The following is a 19,307-nucleotide window of genomic DNA, read 5'->3' on the forward strand; positions in this document are numbered from 1 at the left end:
ATTCTTAAACCATGGCTCAAAGAATCTGAAGAAAATTTTTCAAACGGATTTTTGATTTCTGGTGGTTTTTCATATAACGGCAAATTAAAAATAAAGAGAGTGGAGAAAAATGTACATACAGCATAACAGTAGATTTATTGCCAACTAAGCTTCGCAACAACAAATATAACGCCTTCATTTATTACTGAGAATTAAATCATGCTTAATCATTTCTGGAATTTTTTCGAGGAAATGAGTGTTTAAGATTTATTTTGTAATTTTTAATATATATATTTTGAGTTTTTATGTATTTTTGCCTTCTCGCGAAGTGAGAACTGAATTAATTGAATGAGAAATACTCAATCGTCTGTGAAAAACTGTTTCTTTTTTGTTTTGTTTGCTTAATTTCTTTTATACATCATTCTAGCTTTATTATAGTATTTGAATAGAACATGTGGCAACGATTAGATAATTCTATTCTTTAAATGATATAAATTTTGTGCATTATGAGTTATAATATGAACGAAATATAATACTGTTAAGTGAATCTAGCGTCAGAGTGTCGCTATGGTAAACAAATACTAGAGTGAATTTTAAAGAATGCATTTATTCTATTGTGGTTTACGCGGTGTCGGCGAAGTAGATTTAATTCAATCCAATAAGTTTAAATGAAATGCGAAATGAAAAAATGCGTATAATTTAATATTCCGTACAAGGAAGTCATGTTGTGTACACATCAGATTTTTTAATCTCTTATTTATAAATATTTATAAACGTGAAACAAATGTAATGCAAAATAATGAAATTCATCATTTACAGCAAAAAATTTTGTAGTTTCCGTCGGAAAAATATTCTTTTCGTACAAGAAGCTTTCTTATTTATTAAGATTTTACAGGACTTTTTCTTGTTTACTAAGATCTCTGAATCCTTTGTGCTGTACAGATGTAGTAGTACAAACATATGTGTAAAAACATGTATGTTTACATATCTGTAAAAATAGGCAGAGTCTAGCACACAATATGCTTTTGAATATCTTCTATATTCTATATTATTGTATTGTATCTGGTAGTAAATAAACAAGAAATTTGATGCTTTGATATTGAAGACATGCGCAAAGATGAATAGTTTTGCAGTATTATTTGGTAGTAAACATACAATAAATCTGATGCTTGGATATTAAAGACACCAAATACGTTTCGAATAAAACTTTATTGTCGCTGTAATAATACTCACATTTTAATTACAATAATATAAATTGGTAATTTTTAAAGAACATAAGAACATATTTTTCACTCTTAGAACCAAAATTTCCTTCCTCAAGGAATTAAATAAATTGTTAAAGCACCAGATGCATAATATTCATCTTCGAACACTTCTGCATAGCTTTCTGTTTTATAATACATGAAATTTCGCTTTTGTATGACGTTACTTTCAAATAAAATGTCGAGAAACATATGATGTTATCTCCCTTTTCTAGAAGGTAATTTTTTTTTTTTTTGTTTTTGAAATGAATGCCAGACAATTGCTGATTTATAAGTTATTAAAGTTGGTTCGCATTTTTCGTCATTTTTTGTACTTCTTTACATATAAAAACATTCCACTTCTGATTATATTTTAGTTCATTATATCCTATAAAGAATAAATAAAATGTTCTTTTCCACTTAAATTACTTTCAGTAAATTTAATGAAACTGACATGGTTACGACATATATTTAGCTGTGTTTATTAAAATTCTTAATTATGATTAAATGGCATGAAACAGTATTTCATCAGGTGCGCAGTGTAAACTTCTTCTAATATTTAAAAAAACATTCTAAACATAACGAAAACAAACTATGAAACAAAATGGGGAAAGGAATATTAGATATATTTTCCCAGAATAATTTGATTAATCATTTGAGAGATTTAATTGCAATTAAATTATTATACTAGTAATAATAATTACAAGTTTTTGTAATTATTATTACTCTAATAATAATAATTACAAAAACTTGAGACAATAACAATTACTCACTAATAACAATAATTACCCTCTTTATTATAATTGATTTTAATTACAATTATATTATTAGATTAATAATAATAATTACAAGATACTATAGGCGCCGCTTGATGTGATCATACTTGTTCACGGCTATTGTAATAACGTTCACCAAATCGTAACGTTAAACGACGAGGAAAATGTCCTTTAAAATAGCAACGGAATTTAGCTAATTTTGTGTAAATATAACTAGAAACATATAAATAAGTTATTTCATAGAATTTTAAAGAGAAAAATGTAAAATTTTACTTAAAAACTGTTCATAACATTTCTGAAAACTATTTGACCGATGTTGTAACCCTAATCTCATTCGGAGGGTATCTTTTATTGAAAAAGAACACGGCATGTAAAATTTAAAATTAAGGAAAAAAGCAGCTTTAGTTTGGCGACGGAGAGGGGAATTATGCAGATTTTTTTTTTTTTTTTTGAAGAAGAGGGAATCTTGTTGGATCACACTCAAAATCACAGAGCTTATCAAAATCTTTATCAAATCATGGTTGTTTTTCTGCTAATTTTGAATGATTGACTGAAATCCAATCCAAGCTGTTTGGTAACTCTCTGACTTGGCGACATTTCTTTGTCACTTGGCAATTTTGTAATTTATTTTAGTTTTAGTTGGAAGATTTACTTCAGTTTAAAAAATGCCTGCAATAATATATTGCAGACGCTTTTAAACTGAACCGCATTGTCGATCTCAATAAGCGATGTATTTTCCCTGTTTTCATAAACAAACGGGCGGGACTTAACAAACGGCGGACAAACTAACTACGTGTTTAAATGGGTCATTCCTCAGAAAATGCCAAAACTATAGGCGTATTCTATTGCTTATAACAGAAATTCAGTTTTTAAGGAAATATTTTAATACTATGAGAATTTTGTGCAATTAATAAAATTTTGAAATTAATGTTTCAAATGCCCCTTCCTCTCTTGAAACAGAATAAACTATAAGCGATTATTTTGAATTCCCTAACCTTATTATTTTCTGAAAAATTTAAATTAAAACCGTTCCTTCTAGAAGCAGCTGTTAATGTTTTTAGTCATCAAACACATTCTGCAATGTTATATGTTAATATAAAATTAATGACAGGAGTAATTCAACTGTCAGAAGATCGTACATCATATTCATAATTAGCAGTTACTAATTACTTAATAGCCTTTGAGGTGACTACACAAATCAAATATAATGTTAGAAGCCTAAAGTAGCCATGTTGGATGTGATTAACATTATGTACTTCTTTGCGTATTAAAATAATTAAACATATAGTACTACACGATGACTAATTGTCGTTGCAAAAATGGTCATTTACTATGGTCAAAGTAAAACAGATGACCGTTTTAATTCAACGGTCTTATGCAAACATTGGCTTCGAATATTTTAATTTAACTTTTATAAACACTACCATTGCATGTTTTATGTATTAATAAAAAGCAAATTATCACATTCGCGAACATCAAAACAACAGACACAATACAAATAATAATTATTGATAATTAAGAGAATCTGTAACTGTTGAATTATATATTATAAATTTAGTTATAAAAACTATTCTTAATTAATTTTACCCCATTACATAACAAAGTGTTGCTAATCATATTAAATATTTTATATTTATATTTGAGCTATTTAATATGTAAATTTCTTAACAATTTGATTCTTGCTCTAATATATTAAATTAAAATCGACAATTTGATTGTTGCTGTCATGGAGGTTAGAATAGATGAAGTAAGCCATCTCCGTATGTCTCGTGCAATGAAAATGAAGCCATTAAACGTCACGGCATGACGTCACTGTCTGTCATGGTCGTTGCCATATAAGGACTTCTGTTTGGTTTTGTTTACATTCTAATTGACTTTGTTTACATGTTTGATATTCATTATTGAACGTTTACAAGTCTCCAGTTCTAATTTTAATACCTAAGATAAGAAATGTTTTACTTAGTATGTAGAGAAATCACAAAAACTGCAAATAACGTTTTCAAATTTAATAAAATCTGGGTGATTGAAAATGTGTAAATAGTAACTATAACACAAGTGCAGACATGGTTAATCCTGGAAGATCAGTGGAAATTTCAATGATATTTTATGCAAATTATGCTTAAGAACACTTTTCTGAGCCTGCGGATGTTCATATTTGCTTTGAAATTCAGTGTAATTTTATTTAACAGTATGTTTCGTAACCTTACCGATACGCCGTATGGCGGACATGATAATTCTAGACATCACGTTGCTAATATTTCCTTGGCTTCAATTTTGTGACGTCCTGCTTACTTGCATCTATTCTAACCGTTATGGTTGCTCTAATATATGAAATTAACATCGACGATTTATGTTATGCTCTGGCATTCCCTGCTAATTGTAGACAAAATAGTTTTTCTGCAGTAATTAATTATATTGTCTGCCAAAGATCATTTCTTTTCTGCAAGTAGTTTTATCCTTTTTGCAGAAATTTCGCATTTTATGGTGGAATGACCCATATAAAATTTCCGAGTTTCCAAAATTTCTAAACGAACATGAATAATGTTCTAAACATGAAATAATGTTTACCGTTTCAGCAACAAAACAGTTTAGTTAGAAGAAGTAAAATGTTTCAAGAAAATACTATAACTTACATAAATTTAACACAAAAGATTCATTTAATTTAACACCTTAATAATCTTGTATGAGTATTTAAATATAATAGTCAGTAAACTCATAAATCTAGTATAATAAGATAGAAAAATAAATGCAATAAAAAAAAGGAAAATACATTTCGAGAAGTTTAAATGGCTTTTACTGGCGGCGAAATTTTAATATTGTAAATTTTCAAAACCTAATTGATGAAAACACTTTTATTTGCTTACAAAAATGCCTGTATCTGATAAAGTTCTATAAGTAGCAGATAATTGATTTATATTGTATATTGGCACGTGCAAGGGAGAATCAAACATTTCCCGGAATTGACTCATTTTACAAAAGTTTCTAGTGAAAGCGATTAAACTATATTTTCTTCAAAATTTTATTAAACCTTTAATTAACGAATACGAGTGAAATGATTTTTGTTCCAATTCAGAGAATTTGTTTTCACAGTAAACGTTGTGGAAAAAGTGGTAGTTAAACGAATACTTCATTCCAGTTTAATTAACTATCAAGAAATTTAATTAACTATCAAGAAATTTAATTAACTGTCAAGAAATCAAGAAATCATTGTTTTTTGAAGAATTTGCCAAGGAAGTTTTCCACTGTTTTTACTGGCTGCCTGGTATTTTGTATTTAAACTGATTTAAATTGTACGAACAGTTACTTTTAAATTAATTTCTATTTTATGTCCTCAGCACGTTTCGATACTCGCTCAAAGATTTATGCAAATTAAATGACAAAGCGTTTAAAAATAGGAGGCAATCTTAATCATGAACCTGCTGGAGCTTATTCCATGATTCTACCTCTTTGCTGCGAAATTCGCTTGCAGAACTAGTGAACCAGCTATCGAGGAAGTTTGACTGAGCTCAGAAGTGTTAAGAACGTTGGCTTTTCATTCTAATCCACTGTGCGGTAGATTTGAATTAGGGTATTGTTGTCATTACATCATAACATTATCGAAAAGGGAACAAAGAAAGCAATTTTTGTAATCGTTTTCCGTTTCATATCCATTACATCGTGGTTAATAAAGTTAACGTTAATTTCTATCTTTGAATCTTATGCAGTCTTAAACGTATTTTTAAGTCATAAGAAGTACACTGCGCAAGAAAAAGGGGACAGTTCTATATCTCCCGTTCTACTAGGTCGATTCACAAAATTCAAATTGCGTTTTCCATGTCTCGACTTAGGATATATATTAGATTTATATATAGCAAAACTTAGGATATATATTAGATTTATATATAGTATCATTCTAACAGAGTTATTCTAACACAAAATCGGACTTTTTCTGAAATAAAATATAGGAAAATAGTTTGCTATAAATTAAGAAGTTGAAAACTGAAAAAAAATACACCAAGAAAAATTTTTGAATTTCTCCGTAAATTTCTCACCGAATTAAAACAAATTTAATATTTAGGCAAAATTTGAGTCGTAGAATCGGAATATGGAAAACAAATTGGAATGTCATTTCAGAAAAAGTCCGATTTTGTGTCAAAATACCTACATTAGAACAATGCTATATATAAATCTAATACATATCCTAAGTTGCTCTTTCGAGACATGAAAAACATAAGCTGAATTTCGTCATTCGGCCCACTATGACGAGAGATATAGAACTGTCCCCCTTTTTTTTGCGCAGTGTACCACAGGTGATTTTTCACCAAGCTTTGGACGTGGTATAGCCATTAGGAGTTCGTACAAGCAGTTCTACGTTATTTTGCGCCATAGAAATCATTACTCCATTTGACAGTCCATTTGACTATATATGGGCCATACAGGATTCATATGAGTTTGTTCACATGCAACTGAGAATCATTCTATTTACAAACAATGGGACAAGAATGTCAATTTCCAAATATCTTTCGAGTTGCAGTTTGATGTCAAAGAATCAAGCAGATAACTGAGAGTTAGTTTCAGTGTTTGGTAAGTTATTTGAAGTAGTTTGTTATACCAGATCCGATCTCGAGTGTCTGTAATTTTAAGACTCGGGATGTCGTTGTAATTATTGGAATTGTAGAACTAGGGCATGTCTCCTCATTTTTGCCATTTTGTATAGCGAAAAGCAATCGTTTTAGTTTGTATTATCACTTTCAGCAGTAGATAAAAAATATCTGTTCGATTTTAATTTCGAATTTTACGCTTATTAATAACGAAATACCTGTAAAAGTAAAAACTTGGCAATCCAGTTAGCTAGCCCTTATGTTTTGAGATCAATTTTAAGTTATTTTGCACCGCAGAAGTTGCAAAATGAGGGAGTGTTTCATGAAAGAAGCCAACATACTAGAAGATGCCCTTGTATTGACCTATTTAAGTACTGTTCAGTTTCGAATATCGACAGCTATACAAGTACAGGTAGAAGCTAGCCCAACATCTCTGTAGTACCACAGGCGATTAAGCAATTGATATACCCGGTTGATTGTTAAGCTTCCACTTCAATTTGGAATCCCGAGAGAGAACAGCCTGGTGTGGTCCGAGGCCTTCCATCCCTTTCCTAATCGCCGTGTATTTTGAGTGCCTCTTTGCAGCTTAGACACTATATGCTTATAGACATCTATGCCTTCTCCGTGTTCAAATCCAGGCATTTGGAACGGCACTCAGCATTAGTAATCACGTTTTGTTTTATACACAGGAAAATTCTCAGCCTCTATGGCTGATTGCAGTTTTCATTTCAATCCGTAGGCAGACTGCTTCCTAACTGCCTCTGCAATATTACGACATTTGTTGCATTCTGTATTGTTCATTTTCGCTACATATTGGTATTTTACAGGAACTTGGATTCATTTTTCTGCATTTGTATTTAGTATTCCCGTTTTATTTTTGTGACAATCTTTGTTTATTTAAGAAGTAAGTAACAGTGTTTATATACTAATGTATTTTGAATTTTATATACATCTCTTTAGTATTTTCATTAAACGGTCACCTGCGCATATTCTACTTAATATGCAGAGGGTAGCATGAACATATTTCCAACAATAAGATGTAGTAAAAATCCTCTTGATCCGTTGCAATTTTGAAAAAAAAAAAAAAAAAAAAAACTAAATTCGAATATGAAACTATTTATAACAGCAAGCCTACAAGTCAACTTAACCAACAGCCTAAAACAACTCCCCTCCACTCGTGACATCATTGGCTACGCCCTCTGTTGTGATGTCATTGATGACGTTGCACCTGTGACATATTGGTATTTTACAGGAACTTGGATTCATTTTTCTGCATTTGTATTTAGTATTCCCGTTTTATTTTTATGACAATCTTTGTTTATTTAAGAAGTAAGTAACGGTGTTTATATACTAATGATTGTTAAGCTTCCACCTCAATTTGGAATCATGCCCCTGACCCGCTGAATTGATCATGCCCCTCACCCGCTGAATTGATCATGCCCCTGACCCGCTGATGCAGAACTCTCACTTTCCCACTATTCACATTCCGCTTTTATATTTACTTTCGCGGTGTAATTTGTTTTCTATTCAAGTTTTAAATTGTGTATGTAGCTTAATCTGCGTTTAATTGATTTAATAAATGCTGCCTGATTTGTCGGCCTGACATCGGGGCTGTGGTATGGCAGATAGTGGTTGTCACCTGCTGGGTTGGTAACCAATTACGCCCGGATAAATGAAATATGCCTGAGTCGGCAGCCAACTCAGCCGTTTATGTCTCTAATCACTATCCCGTTTGGGTAGCACCGTTAGCAATAGAAGAATGTTGCAGGAAAAAGAACAATTAAGTGGAATACAAATGGGGCAACCGTTTTACAACACCGCCCGTCGTGTTATGCCATGAACGCTTCCAGATTGCCATAAATAATGCTTCACTTACTTTTAATGAGGTTTGCGTGAAGAGGATATTAAATGCAGGAAATATTCGAAGCTACCTTGCATGTGCATTTCAATACTAGAAGATATTTGAAAAAAAAAAAAAAAAAAAAAAAAAAAAAAATCATTCAACATCTGATTCAGCATTTAAAAAAATATTCTACAAGTTATTTGAAAATGCAAATTACATATTTTAAGTATTTATCCTAAATAAGTCATTCCAGTTAAGAAAGTTTCTCAAAGTAGATATTCGAGACCGGATGTACTCATTTATATCAATCTCTCTTTAGTGTCTGTTACCGACAGAAATTCAGGAATTCTCTACAAAATTTAGCGTTTAGCTCTAAAGCAAAAATTCCTTATTATTATTATTGAGAGATGAAATGATTCCGTTTCAAATAAAACGGTATTCTTTATTCAATTTATACACAGACTTATGAAAATTTTAATGGTACATATCTTTGCCAATAAGACATAAAAATTGTAACATTTTTATACTTAATGTTATTACACATTTGCCTATCATATTTTTTTTTGTAAAGGTTAATTTGTAAAAGTTAATAATACTTTTTACAAAAGAATTGGAACAAAAACTTAGTTTATATATTTTTTAGTATTTTACCTATTTTATTTTATATCAATTCTAATGTATTTATGACTTTAAAAATAAAAATAAAAATTCATGCATTTAAGGGTTAATTTCTTAAAGCATAATGAATACTTTGTTTAATGAAAACTTTGCTCTAATGAGTGAAAAAATTTAATTTTGCATTTACAGAACCATTTCACCAACAGTTCTTACGCTTTCTATTTTCATAAACGGCTTTACCATTCATAAATTTGCTCCAGGAATTTCATCCTAGGGCAAATATTTCAAGAAGTTAAACTTTTATCTACTTTTTCGAACACTTTGTATAAATGATAAGAAATATTCTTTAATGTTACTAATATAAATTACCGCTTAAGTTTTGAATTTCAACATTTTCAGTATAAAACATCGACGAAATATTGTAAAATGACATGTATTTACTTCAGAAGATTTAAAAAAATTCATCTCTTGTCATAGAATGACAATTAATTACCAAATTTTAAATTTTGAGTTGCATCATTTTTAATACAATAATTTCTACATTTGTGTATAATTTTTACATGTGTAAAAAATAAAGAAAAAAAAAAAAAAAAAAAAAAAAAAAACACTTTAAATGATACAGTCTAGTACTGAAATAAAGCGTTGCCAGTTTTATTTATGAAGATTTATATCTAAAAGTTATGACGTGATTTAAAAAATTTCATTTCAGTTTAAAATATCAGTTTGGTTTACATTTCGAAGATAGCGACAATTTTTTTTGGCACACATGCGAAAATAGCATTTTAAACTTTTCTACATATCATTCATAAATAAACATTTGAACAGAAACGAAATTTAAAATTTTTCATTTACAACAAACAGGTGAAGAAGATTTTTAATTATTATTTACACGATTAATCAGATGCTTTATTGCTCCAATGAGCTGTGTTTTTTTCATATCTAACATCCTCAAAGCGCTGAACTCAAAAATCGATGTATCTAGAGTTTGAATCGATAAAATTCGATATACACAGTTTCCTTCAAACAATCTCTAGTTTATGAAAAAGCTATGACGGTTAATAAAAGCGAATATTTGGAAATACAGTGAACTTCTCTTGGACGATACAGACTCTTAGCGAATATCTGAAATATATTGGTTTCATTTAGAAAACAGATTAAATTTAAAATACGATTTAGATCCCTGAAATTCGAATTATAAGTTTTTATTCTTTTAGAACTGTTACTTGATATAATAATGCGTCCATTTTGTTCGTGTATGTACTTTATTTAATGTTCCTCGTGGGCAAAGTACACTGTGTTTTATGCATTTGTTGCATTCCTTTTTGTGTGTGTATATACGTTATTTGGTATTCTCCCAACAACTTTACTGACCGATAGGTGGCGCCACTAAAATTGCTTTTTTTACACCGTCATTTTATTGCACGTTCAAAATGAAAGCTAGGGAATTTTTTTCATTAGATTAGATGGTTTAAGTATTTCAATGAATTACTCTGTATTAATACAACTGAAAGTGAGCCCCTAAATGTTATGGGTATAGATTATATCAAGAATTTTGTGCATACAGTGAATGAAACAGGTAAGAGGTTGCTGTATTTAGTTGTTTCAAAACCTATTTACAAACAGTTTGTTCTAAGCAGAGTTGAAAGAAGTAAGAGAATTAATTTAATAGAGAGAAATCAAACACTGTGTACACCGCTTAAGACAATAGTTTCTTCATCTGCTTCTTTTTTCAGCTGCATGTAATGTAAACGTGAAATTTATTTTGAGAATAAATTGATAACAAAAATTCGAAGACAACATTTTTAGAAGCTCTTCGCAAAGTAATGTAAACGTGAAATTTTTTTGAGAGTAACTTGATAACAAACATTCGCAGGCAGCGGTTTAAAAGCTCTTCGCAAATTCAACTAACTCTACGAAGTTCGAATTGAATTTGCTTACACAGCAACTTTTGAAGTTATCATCTTATTGCCAATCTCATCGTTAGACTGTTTCCTGTTCAGCGAACTCTGTTCGCTACTTCATGATGCCTAGTGCTACCTTCTACTTCCACTTGAACTTTTCTTACCGTACTGTATGCTACGCCCATCAAATGATATGTACACCCCGACAAGTTACATACAGGATAGGGTATTGACTCAGGTGCCTGAACGCGCGACTTCGTCGCTTAATGACGCAACATTGCTTTTACAAACAAAATAGTCTAAAAAAGAGGTGGCGCCATCTATTATAAAAGTGATTAACTAACTAGCAAAATTCGGTAGATCGCCAGTTGGGGCAATATCCTATATGTAATGCTCCTCGTGGGCAAAGTACAGTGTTTTATGCATTTTTTTAATGATGCGTTATATCTTCAATTCTAACTTCTAACAGTCTATAGACATTATAGCGGTTATAGACATGATTTATACTTCATACCAAAGTATACAAAGTATACCATATGCATACCAAAGGTTTATTCTCAGCATCAATTTTAAAAATTTTCTTCAGTTCCGGGTTGGTGCCTAATTAAACAAGTTTAATACCTCATCTTATTTTGAATTTTTTATCCTCAGTGAAGGCACTTTTATACCAATAGTAATTTTTTTTTATCTAGACAAAATGTATTTTTTTCATCTCTATTGCAAAATGTCCCATAAGTTAATTACTGCACAAAATTTCATAGCATGTATTTAAAATGACTTCACCTATCCTTTGTTTACAACAAAAAATATCTAATACATGGTGCTACTCTATTTAAGCAATGGATGATAAACATGACGCATTCTTCCTTTTAGATGATACAGACGAGCACCCTTCTAAGCATAAAGGAATATTTTTAAGTTAGGGCCGTCTGATGCGCATTAGGGCCCCTAGATAAATCAGTGCACTGGGGCCTCTATGTTCGTGAGGCGTGCCAAGCAGCCAAATACGTTAAGAGGCCCTATTTTAAGTGATCCTAAAAGTAAAAAAAAAAAAGGTCAGGTGGTCCTAAAGGTCCTAAAAGTAAAAAAAAAAAAAAAAAAAAAAAAAAAAAGTTATATTTGAGCAATAGCTGGCAATCTCAGATTGCATTAGTGACCTTGAAGATAAAAAGATAAAAAGAAAGTTCTTACGTAGCCTAAATTCAAACAAGTTGCTAACATGGAGGTAAACAGAAAGTTGTTTTTATCTCCACGTCAGCAATCTATCTAAAATCTTCAGAACTGACGATTCGAGTTAATTTTGTTTCCAGTAGTAACTTTCTAGATATGTATGATGTATGTTGCAATGTAATTTATTATGGGTGCTGAGAATTCCATTTATATTTTGTTGTAACTTTTACTAGTTTCTTCGAAACATTAGTGTAACCTAAATATTTACTAGAACTAAGAATTATGAAACTAAGAATTGTAGTAATAAGAACTAAGAATTATAGTAATAAGAACTAAGAATTGTGAAACTAAGAATTATAGTAATAATAACTAAGAACTCTGAAACTAAGCATTATTAGTAATAAGAACTAAGAATTCTGAAACTAAGGATTATAGTAATAAGAACTAAGAATTATGAAATTGAACAAAGAAGTATGGAACTATGAACTAAGAGTTATGGAAACTAAAAATTATGAAACTAAGAATTATAAAATATAGAACTAAGAATTATGGAAAAAAAATCTGAACGATTTAGATTTTGCACTAAGCCCAAAGGAGCGTTTTTCCCCCCCATTTACACATATACGCGTTTCGAAAGCATTTGGGCTAATGTCCCTTTAGGTTAAAAAAATTAAAAAAAAGCATATCTTTAGAATTTCCGATAGACAGTCTCTCGCGCGCTAGGGATAAAATTTCTCCCCTTACAGTGTTGCCATTATTCGCTTTGAGATCGTTGAGTTTGTTGATAAAATATTCTTTAACTTTTTGCAAATATGAAATAGACAATAAAACAAAGTCGATGAAAATTAGGGCTTCCAGCTGCCCATGTTCGGGTGGAGGATTACGTTATTCAGAATTTTATGGCACTAGGTACCGTCATTTTTACACACGTACATTCATGCAGACTCTTTATTATTTAGTTTCCTTAAATATATTACAGGACGATAATATTTGGTGGCAACAATTTAAAAAATGATACGTCGTATATAGTGAGCCGACGTAAAATGTCGTTTACAGACTAATAGCCCTCCTGGGCTAAAAACTAAAATAGAATTGAGAATTATGAAAATGTTAGTATTTTATGTTAATCTCCTGCTCATAGATTCTGAAGATTTAATCAATTTAAATTTACCTTCTCTAAATTGCCGTGAAAGTAATCCAAAAACAGTGAGTTTGATTCGTACCATTATAATTTTATCCTACGACAGCGAGTAAATTTAAATTACGCATACATAAGTCAAATGTAAAGTATAAAAGTATGTAAATATATATGGCTAAACACATAAGTAAGAAAGAAAAAAAGAAATGTTTAGTAGTTTCAGTTTGGTAATTCGATCTGCAGATCGAATGTGGTTTGGAGTTTGTTTTCAAGTTGAAGGAAATTCTTTCCAAATATGGCACATAAAATATGCATATGTAGGTCTAGCTGGGGAAGACAGTTAAAGAACTGCAAAATATCTGGTTGAAATGACTTGTCTTGTGAATATGTATTTTTAGATGTTTAGATTAAACTGAAATGAGGGAAAACGTGAAAAGATATAGCCAAATGTAGATTTTGTTCTGTAATTAGAGCTATTGCTAAACATAATTCTTCGCTTGTGTACCTTCATTAAATATTCATCTCTCTTAGGTTTATAACTTAGAAAGTAATATTTCTTAGCTTATAAGCATTTAAAAGCGTTAATATTTTATATCTTTCTATAAGGAATTTTCAAGAACGCTTAAAATTTCTTTTGTGGGATGCAATAATACGTTGCAAGCCACATGGTGATATGATGGTCACTTTTAACGTCTTTCAGCGCCAATCCATAGGTAGAGTTATTGTTATCTTTGATGATCAGGAAATTTTCATTTCACGTATGATTGCTGGAAATTTCTAACATTCAGTGCGTGATGTAATGTACTAATATAATGTAAAATATTAACTAATAATAAGATTTTCATCAGAGTGTAAATAGTTACATTAAATATGAAATACATTGCATCAGCAATTTAGTGTGCAAAGAAAGTTCATTACCACTAAATATCAGTGATAGAAACTGAAAATATGCTAAACATTTATTTGACATTTATTATGATATAAGTTATTAATATTTAGAAATTTCTAATCTTAAGAGATTATTTAGATTAAAATAATAACTAATTTTATTACTCGAACATTTGAGGATTTTGTTTTTACTATATTGGATGTTTATTAAGATACTATTCGTAAAAAAACTCATTTTAAATAGTTTTTTCTCTCTCATAACTATCTTAATCTATCACCGCATTGAATACTTAAATAGTTTATTCTAATTACGACTCATCAACAACTACAAAGACTGTTCCTACATTTTTTAGACGATTTTGCTTTGCTGTAAAAAAATCTTCCGCTTAAAAAATGTTTCTTTAAAAGCAGTTATATTTTTGAAACTGTAATTTATCGTCTACTACTTAATAGTTTTGTTTTGATGCAAAATGTTGCTTTTAGAGAAGCAATGGATGGAAGGCTATGTTTGTGTTCTTTCCGAAGAAAATTATTCGTATCTAGGTATTAAAAATTGTTATGAAAGCTTTGGTTTTTCGATATCTAAAGCTATGATAGGTAATGTTGTCAACAATAAAGGAAAAAATGTCAAAATTTAGCTTTAAGTGGAAAAATTGTTTCAAATACATATCCAAGGAGAAAACGGAATGTTGTAAAAGTAAGGTATTTAATGTTAAAAGAAAATCTTCGGAGTCAAAGAACCATTAAAAGACCATTAAAATGCTCAGTGTCAAATGTAAGTAAAATGATTAATGCTGATTTGATCTTGAAAATGCGAATAAACATAATGTGCACCGTATTTCTCTGCCGGACGTAGAACGAGCTGCAGAATTCTTTATGAAAAACATTTATTCGGACAAAAATTGAAAAAATGTCGTCACAATAGCCTAATCTTCTTCTTCAATGAAAAGACAGCCCAGGATGGGTCCTTGCCTTCCTCAGAATCGAATTCCAAGCTCTTCTATCCCTGGCCATGGACATCCCCTTGGTTATTTTTAAAATTCTCAAGTCTGTTTCCAAACAGTCGATCCACCTAAGTTTATGTCTCCCTCTTTTTCGGGTGACGAATGGTCTGGCCGAGAAGATCTTTTTAGTTGCTCGATTTGTATCCATTCTGCACAGGTGTCCTTTCCATTTAATTCTCTGAATCCTTATATATTTTACTATATTTATTGCCCACGTCCTCCGTTACTACTACTACTACTACTACTACTATATCTATTTCTTTAAAGGATTTATAGAGTTAGTTCTTCTTCTTCAGATATTGTTACATTTTATGCCACCAAAAATACTTCTCAAAACTTTTTCTCTCAAAGAGAGAAATGGTACTTTTAGCTTTTTCTGTCATTGCCTAGGTCTCTGCAGAGTGTGTGAGAATGGGTGTGATTAAGCTTTTGTAAATTAAAATCTTCGTTTTTTTGCTAGGGAAGTTAGACTTCAATAATTATTTGAGACCGTAAAAACATCGTTTAGCATCGGTAACTCTACGGATCTCGGGCATTAAATCATTGAGAGTATTAACTTATGATCCTAAATATTTAAATTTGCTAACAGTTTCGAATTTGTAATTTCCAATTGCAAAATAGGGGCTGCTGTTATTATCACAGTGCATGTATTTAGTTTTATTTTGGTTGATTGCTAGATACATTTTGCTGGCTGCAGCCTCTAGAGATGTAAAAGCCACATTAAGGGACTCGGGAGTGCGTGCGACTATGTCAATATCGTCAGCAAATGCAAATATCTGAACAGGCTTAGTAAAGATAGTTCCACGAGTATTAATGTTGGAGTCTTTTATAATTTTTTGGAGGGTAAGGTTAAATAGCAAGCAGGCCAGTGCATCACCCTGTCTGAGCCTAATCTTGGGTGTACTTAAATGACTGCACTAAAAAGAGATCCATTTATTATCGTGAAAGAGGAGAAAAAATCTTAAAACATGGTTCAAGGTACCTAAATAAAGTTTTTCAAAGGTATTTTTGGGTTTTCATTAGCCAATTAAAAATAAAGAGATTAATATTAAGAACAACTACACATATTATCAAAAGCACATTTTATGCCCGATTTTGATATATGATATACTTTCTCTTTGCATACAGTGCGATCAATTAATGGAACTGCATCAAGACACAGCAAGCAGCGACACATCAAAATCTGCTGTTAATTTCTTGGAAAAAGTGGAACAAGAAACGGGTATCAAGGCCATACCCTTCATTCAGATCCTTATTAAATCTTCTGATCTGTCACCAATGTATTTTTGCGTTTCTGTATTTTTAAAAAGCGAGCTGTCCAAATGTCGACCTACAACTTCCTTAGACTTTGGAAAGCTGTTCATGAGCAATTGGATAAAGTACTCCTTTCAATATAGAAAGGTTTTATTTTTATTAACTTCGAAATAGGTAGAAAAGCAGAAAGAAAGACGATGTAGAAAGGTAGTGAAGAATAAAGAATATCAAATAGAACATTTAAAGCACAAAAATTATAAGTAAAATATTTTTGTAATTAAAATAAAAGTCATCTAAAAATGTGCGAACAGCCTCTGTAAGTAAATCTACTTTTTTTCTAATTTTCATGTAATTGTTGAGTTTACTTACAGATATCACACTAATTCGATTTGTACATATACTATGCAGCGATTCTGTTTGATTGTGCTACTTAAAATCAAAGCATTTTAGATTTCTAGAGACTCTGCAATCATGTGAGAGGAGAAAATGTGTGTGATGTGGACGCACTAAAGCGGATCAGTGTTTACGTTTAAAGTGGTAAGTTTTGCCAATTTTTCTTTTTATGTTTGGGATGTGAACTGACTTCACCTGTAAAAATTATTACTACTTAAAGCTGTAAAAAGGTTCAAAATTTTGGGTTAATTCTTTTATTTTTCTAGCACAAAGTTTTTACGAACTGTTTAATACCTGGAAACATTGGAATTTCATCATCATCATCAAATGTTTAAGTAATATTTGTTTGAAGCATCAAAATGTTTAAGTAATATTTGTTTGAAGCATCAAAATGTTTAAGTAATATTTGTTCGAAGCTGAGAATGGCAATAATTTATACAGCAATTTAATACTAAAAACCTGCGTTTTAAGACTTTTAGTTTCGAAAACAGGTGAGATTTTATTTTTGTATGTTTAAAATAGTGAATTTTAAGATTCCAGTAATACAATCAAGGGGAGGTATAGGCTTTATTACTATGAGATAATTTTATGATTTGCATGTTGCGAACTGTTTTGATATTGGTGTTAAAATATTCTGAGATGAATGACATGAATTGCCTTCTTTAGTTATTGTTTACTTCAGTTATTATTTCCAGAGTTCAGTATCTTGGAAGAGTTTCATGCATTCTTTATTTCATTCATTAGGAAACATGGGTCTTATTAGTTTTTGTAGAATGCTTAGAAAAAATAAAACATTTAAAACATTTTCCTGAGTTTGGCTCAGAAATTGTTTGGTGGAGATTTCTTCGGAATAACATATCTCAGCATGAACGATAAAACTCTATGAGTCATACCAATTCTCTAAAGAAGTTTCACTGTATTTCCACAAGGATATAAACTAAGCAGTAATACTAATCGGACAAAAGTACCTCAACACAAACAATACAAGCATTCTAAAAAACTCAAAGATTTATCGCTTGCCGAAAGAGAAACAAATAAAAAAACATAAAAACAACAACAACATTATATATGTTACAATAAACAAATAATTCCACTGCAGCTTCGAAAGTTCCATTGATGTCAGATTATTGAAGAGCTCAAATGAAGGACTTTTCTTGTGGCAAGCGAAAGAAGCTTGAATACAATGTTCAACTAAACTATTAAATCACTGCATGGCGTGAGATTGATTATTCCGTTAAGGAAAGCTTACTTTTTTCCTAAATAAATGTTACCTGCACCTTTAACATCTTTTAACGAGTTGTTTTGTCTGATTCCGGCTTACTGGATCTGCAGTACGTTGCAGTAAAATCAAAATTGTTTCTAAGCAAATGTCACAGAACACGCATGAGTGAACTGAAATTTACTGGGACAGAGGAGCGGGAAAGGTTGATTCATTAGCTCTCCATAGACGATCGCTGTTCTCACCGGTTGTACGATTAGTCCACAGAGAAAAGGAAGACCACCCGTCAGAGGTTGGCCATACTGGTCGATGTCCGTCCTTCCGTCACCATTATTGCTCAAAGCACAGCGAACGAAAACTCCAGAAAGCGACTACTGCTGCATCACCAGGCACAATGGAAGTCCAGTTTCGAAACGGCTTACTGGCAGAGCAGAAGGAAGGCCACAAGTATGAGCGTTCGAATTGTCCTGGGCAGCAGTTGAGTGGATTTGTCCGTAACCGGCGGTCTTTCTGAAAAAAAAAACATTAGAAATTAGGAAACAGCTCATAAAGAACACCAATTATTTTAAATCTTTTGGTATAATATGTTCACCATGAGAAGAGACTTGACCTTGCCTGCGAGGAAAGGGATTTCGTTTGACTATAGGGAGAGACGCACAGAATCCTCCAAGGTTGCACATGATTGAATCAGAATTCCTTTGTTATACTGCATGCACCATTATTCGTTTAATCTAAAGTAACACCCTATGGGGTTATAAATACTGGTTTAGTATCATCCTCTGGCAGTCGTGACTGTGGGGGGTATAAAATACTCTGGTGCAATTTCTATTGACCGAAATGGCAGCCTATGTTGTCCCGGAGGGTAGTAGCGCGAGCCATCCGAGTGAGTAGCACGATGGCCAGATTACGGTTTAGCAGTTTGCTACATCACCCTTCGTAGTCTCCGTAACCTCGAGAGTGGTAACCCTAAAAAGTCAGTTAAAAGTGTTTAAAAGTTCGCCGTCCGGGGAGTGGGTTGCGAAAGTGATACAATTATTACCCTTTCTGGAGGGCTTTTGACTGGCTATAGTTCACCTTTCCCTTATATAGAAATCAGGGTTCAGTCTTTGTATTGCCTTTCAGTATGCGAAGCGGATAATGAACCTTGACTTACCTAAAGTAAGTGCTGTAAGTATGTCTTTTTTCGTAGTAAGACATACTCTGCAAAGGCTTTCGGTAGCCGAAAAGCGCTACCAAAGTTCTGAGTATAGTTATAGTCTTTCCACTTGAAGAAAAGACTTGTGCATGTTTACATCACGTGGTC

At 31.5% G+C, this 19,307-nt stretch overlaps 1 protein-coding gene across 1 annotated transcript in view; it reads right to left on the reverse strand.

Annotated features, from left to right (window-relative positions):
- Positions 1-1,169: 1,169 nt before the first annotated feature.
- The window catches only part of LOC118202669 (uncharacterized), a 665,482-nt gene continuing 647,344 nt past the window's right edge, over positions 1,170-19,307 (reverse strand). The window contains exon 4 of the mRNA XM_085812650.1: positions 1,170-18,514. Coding sequence (XP_085668776.1) covers positions 18,423-18,514 — 92 coding nt within the window. The 3' untranslated portion in view covers positions 1,170-18,422. The remainder of the gene's footprint in view (positions 18,515-19,307) is intronic.

Source organism: Stegodyphus dumicola, chromosome 3, assembly GCF_044657685.1.
Source record: "Stegodyphus dumicola isolate Sdum_Otavi_A_Nest chromosome 3, ASM4465768v1".
NCBI lineage: Eukaryota > Metazoa > Arthropoda > Arachnida > Araneae > Eresidae > Stegodyphus > Stegodyphus dumicola.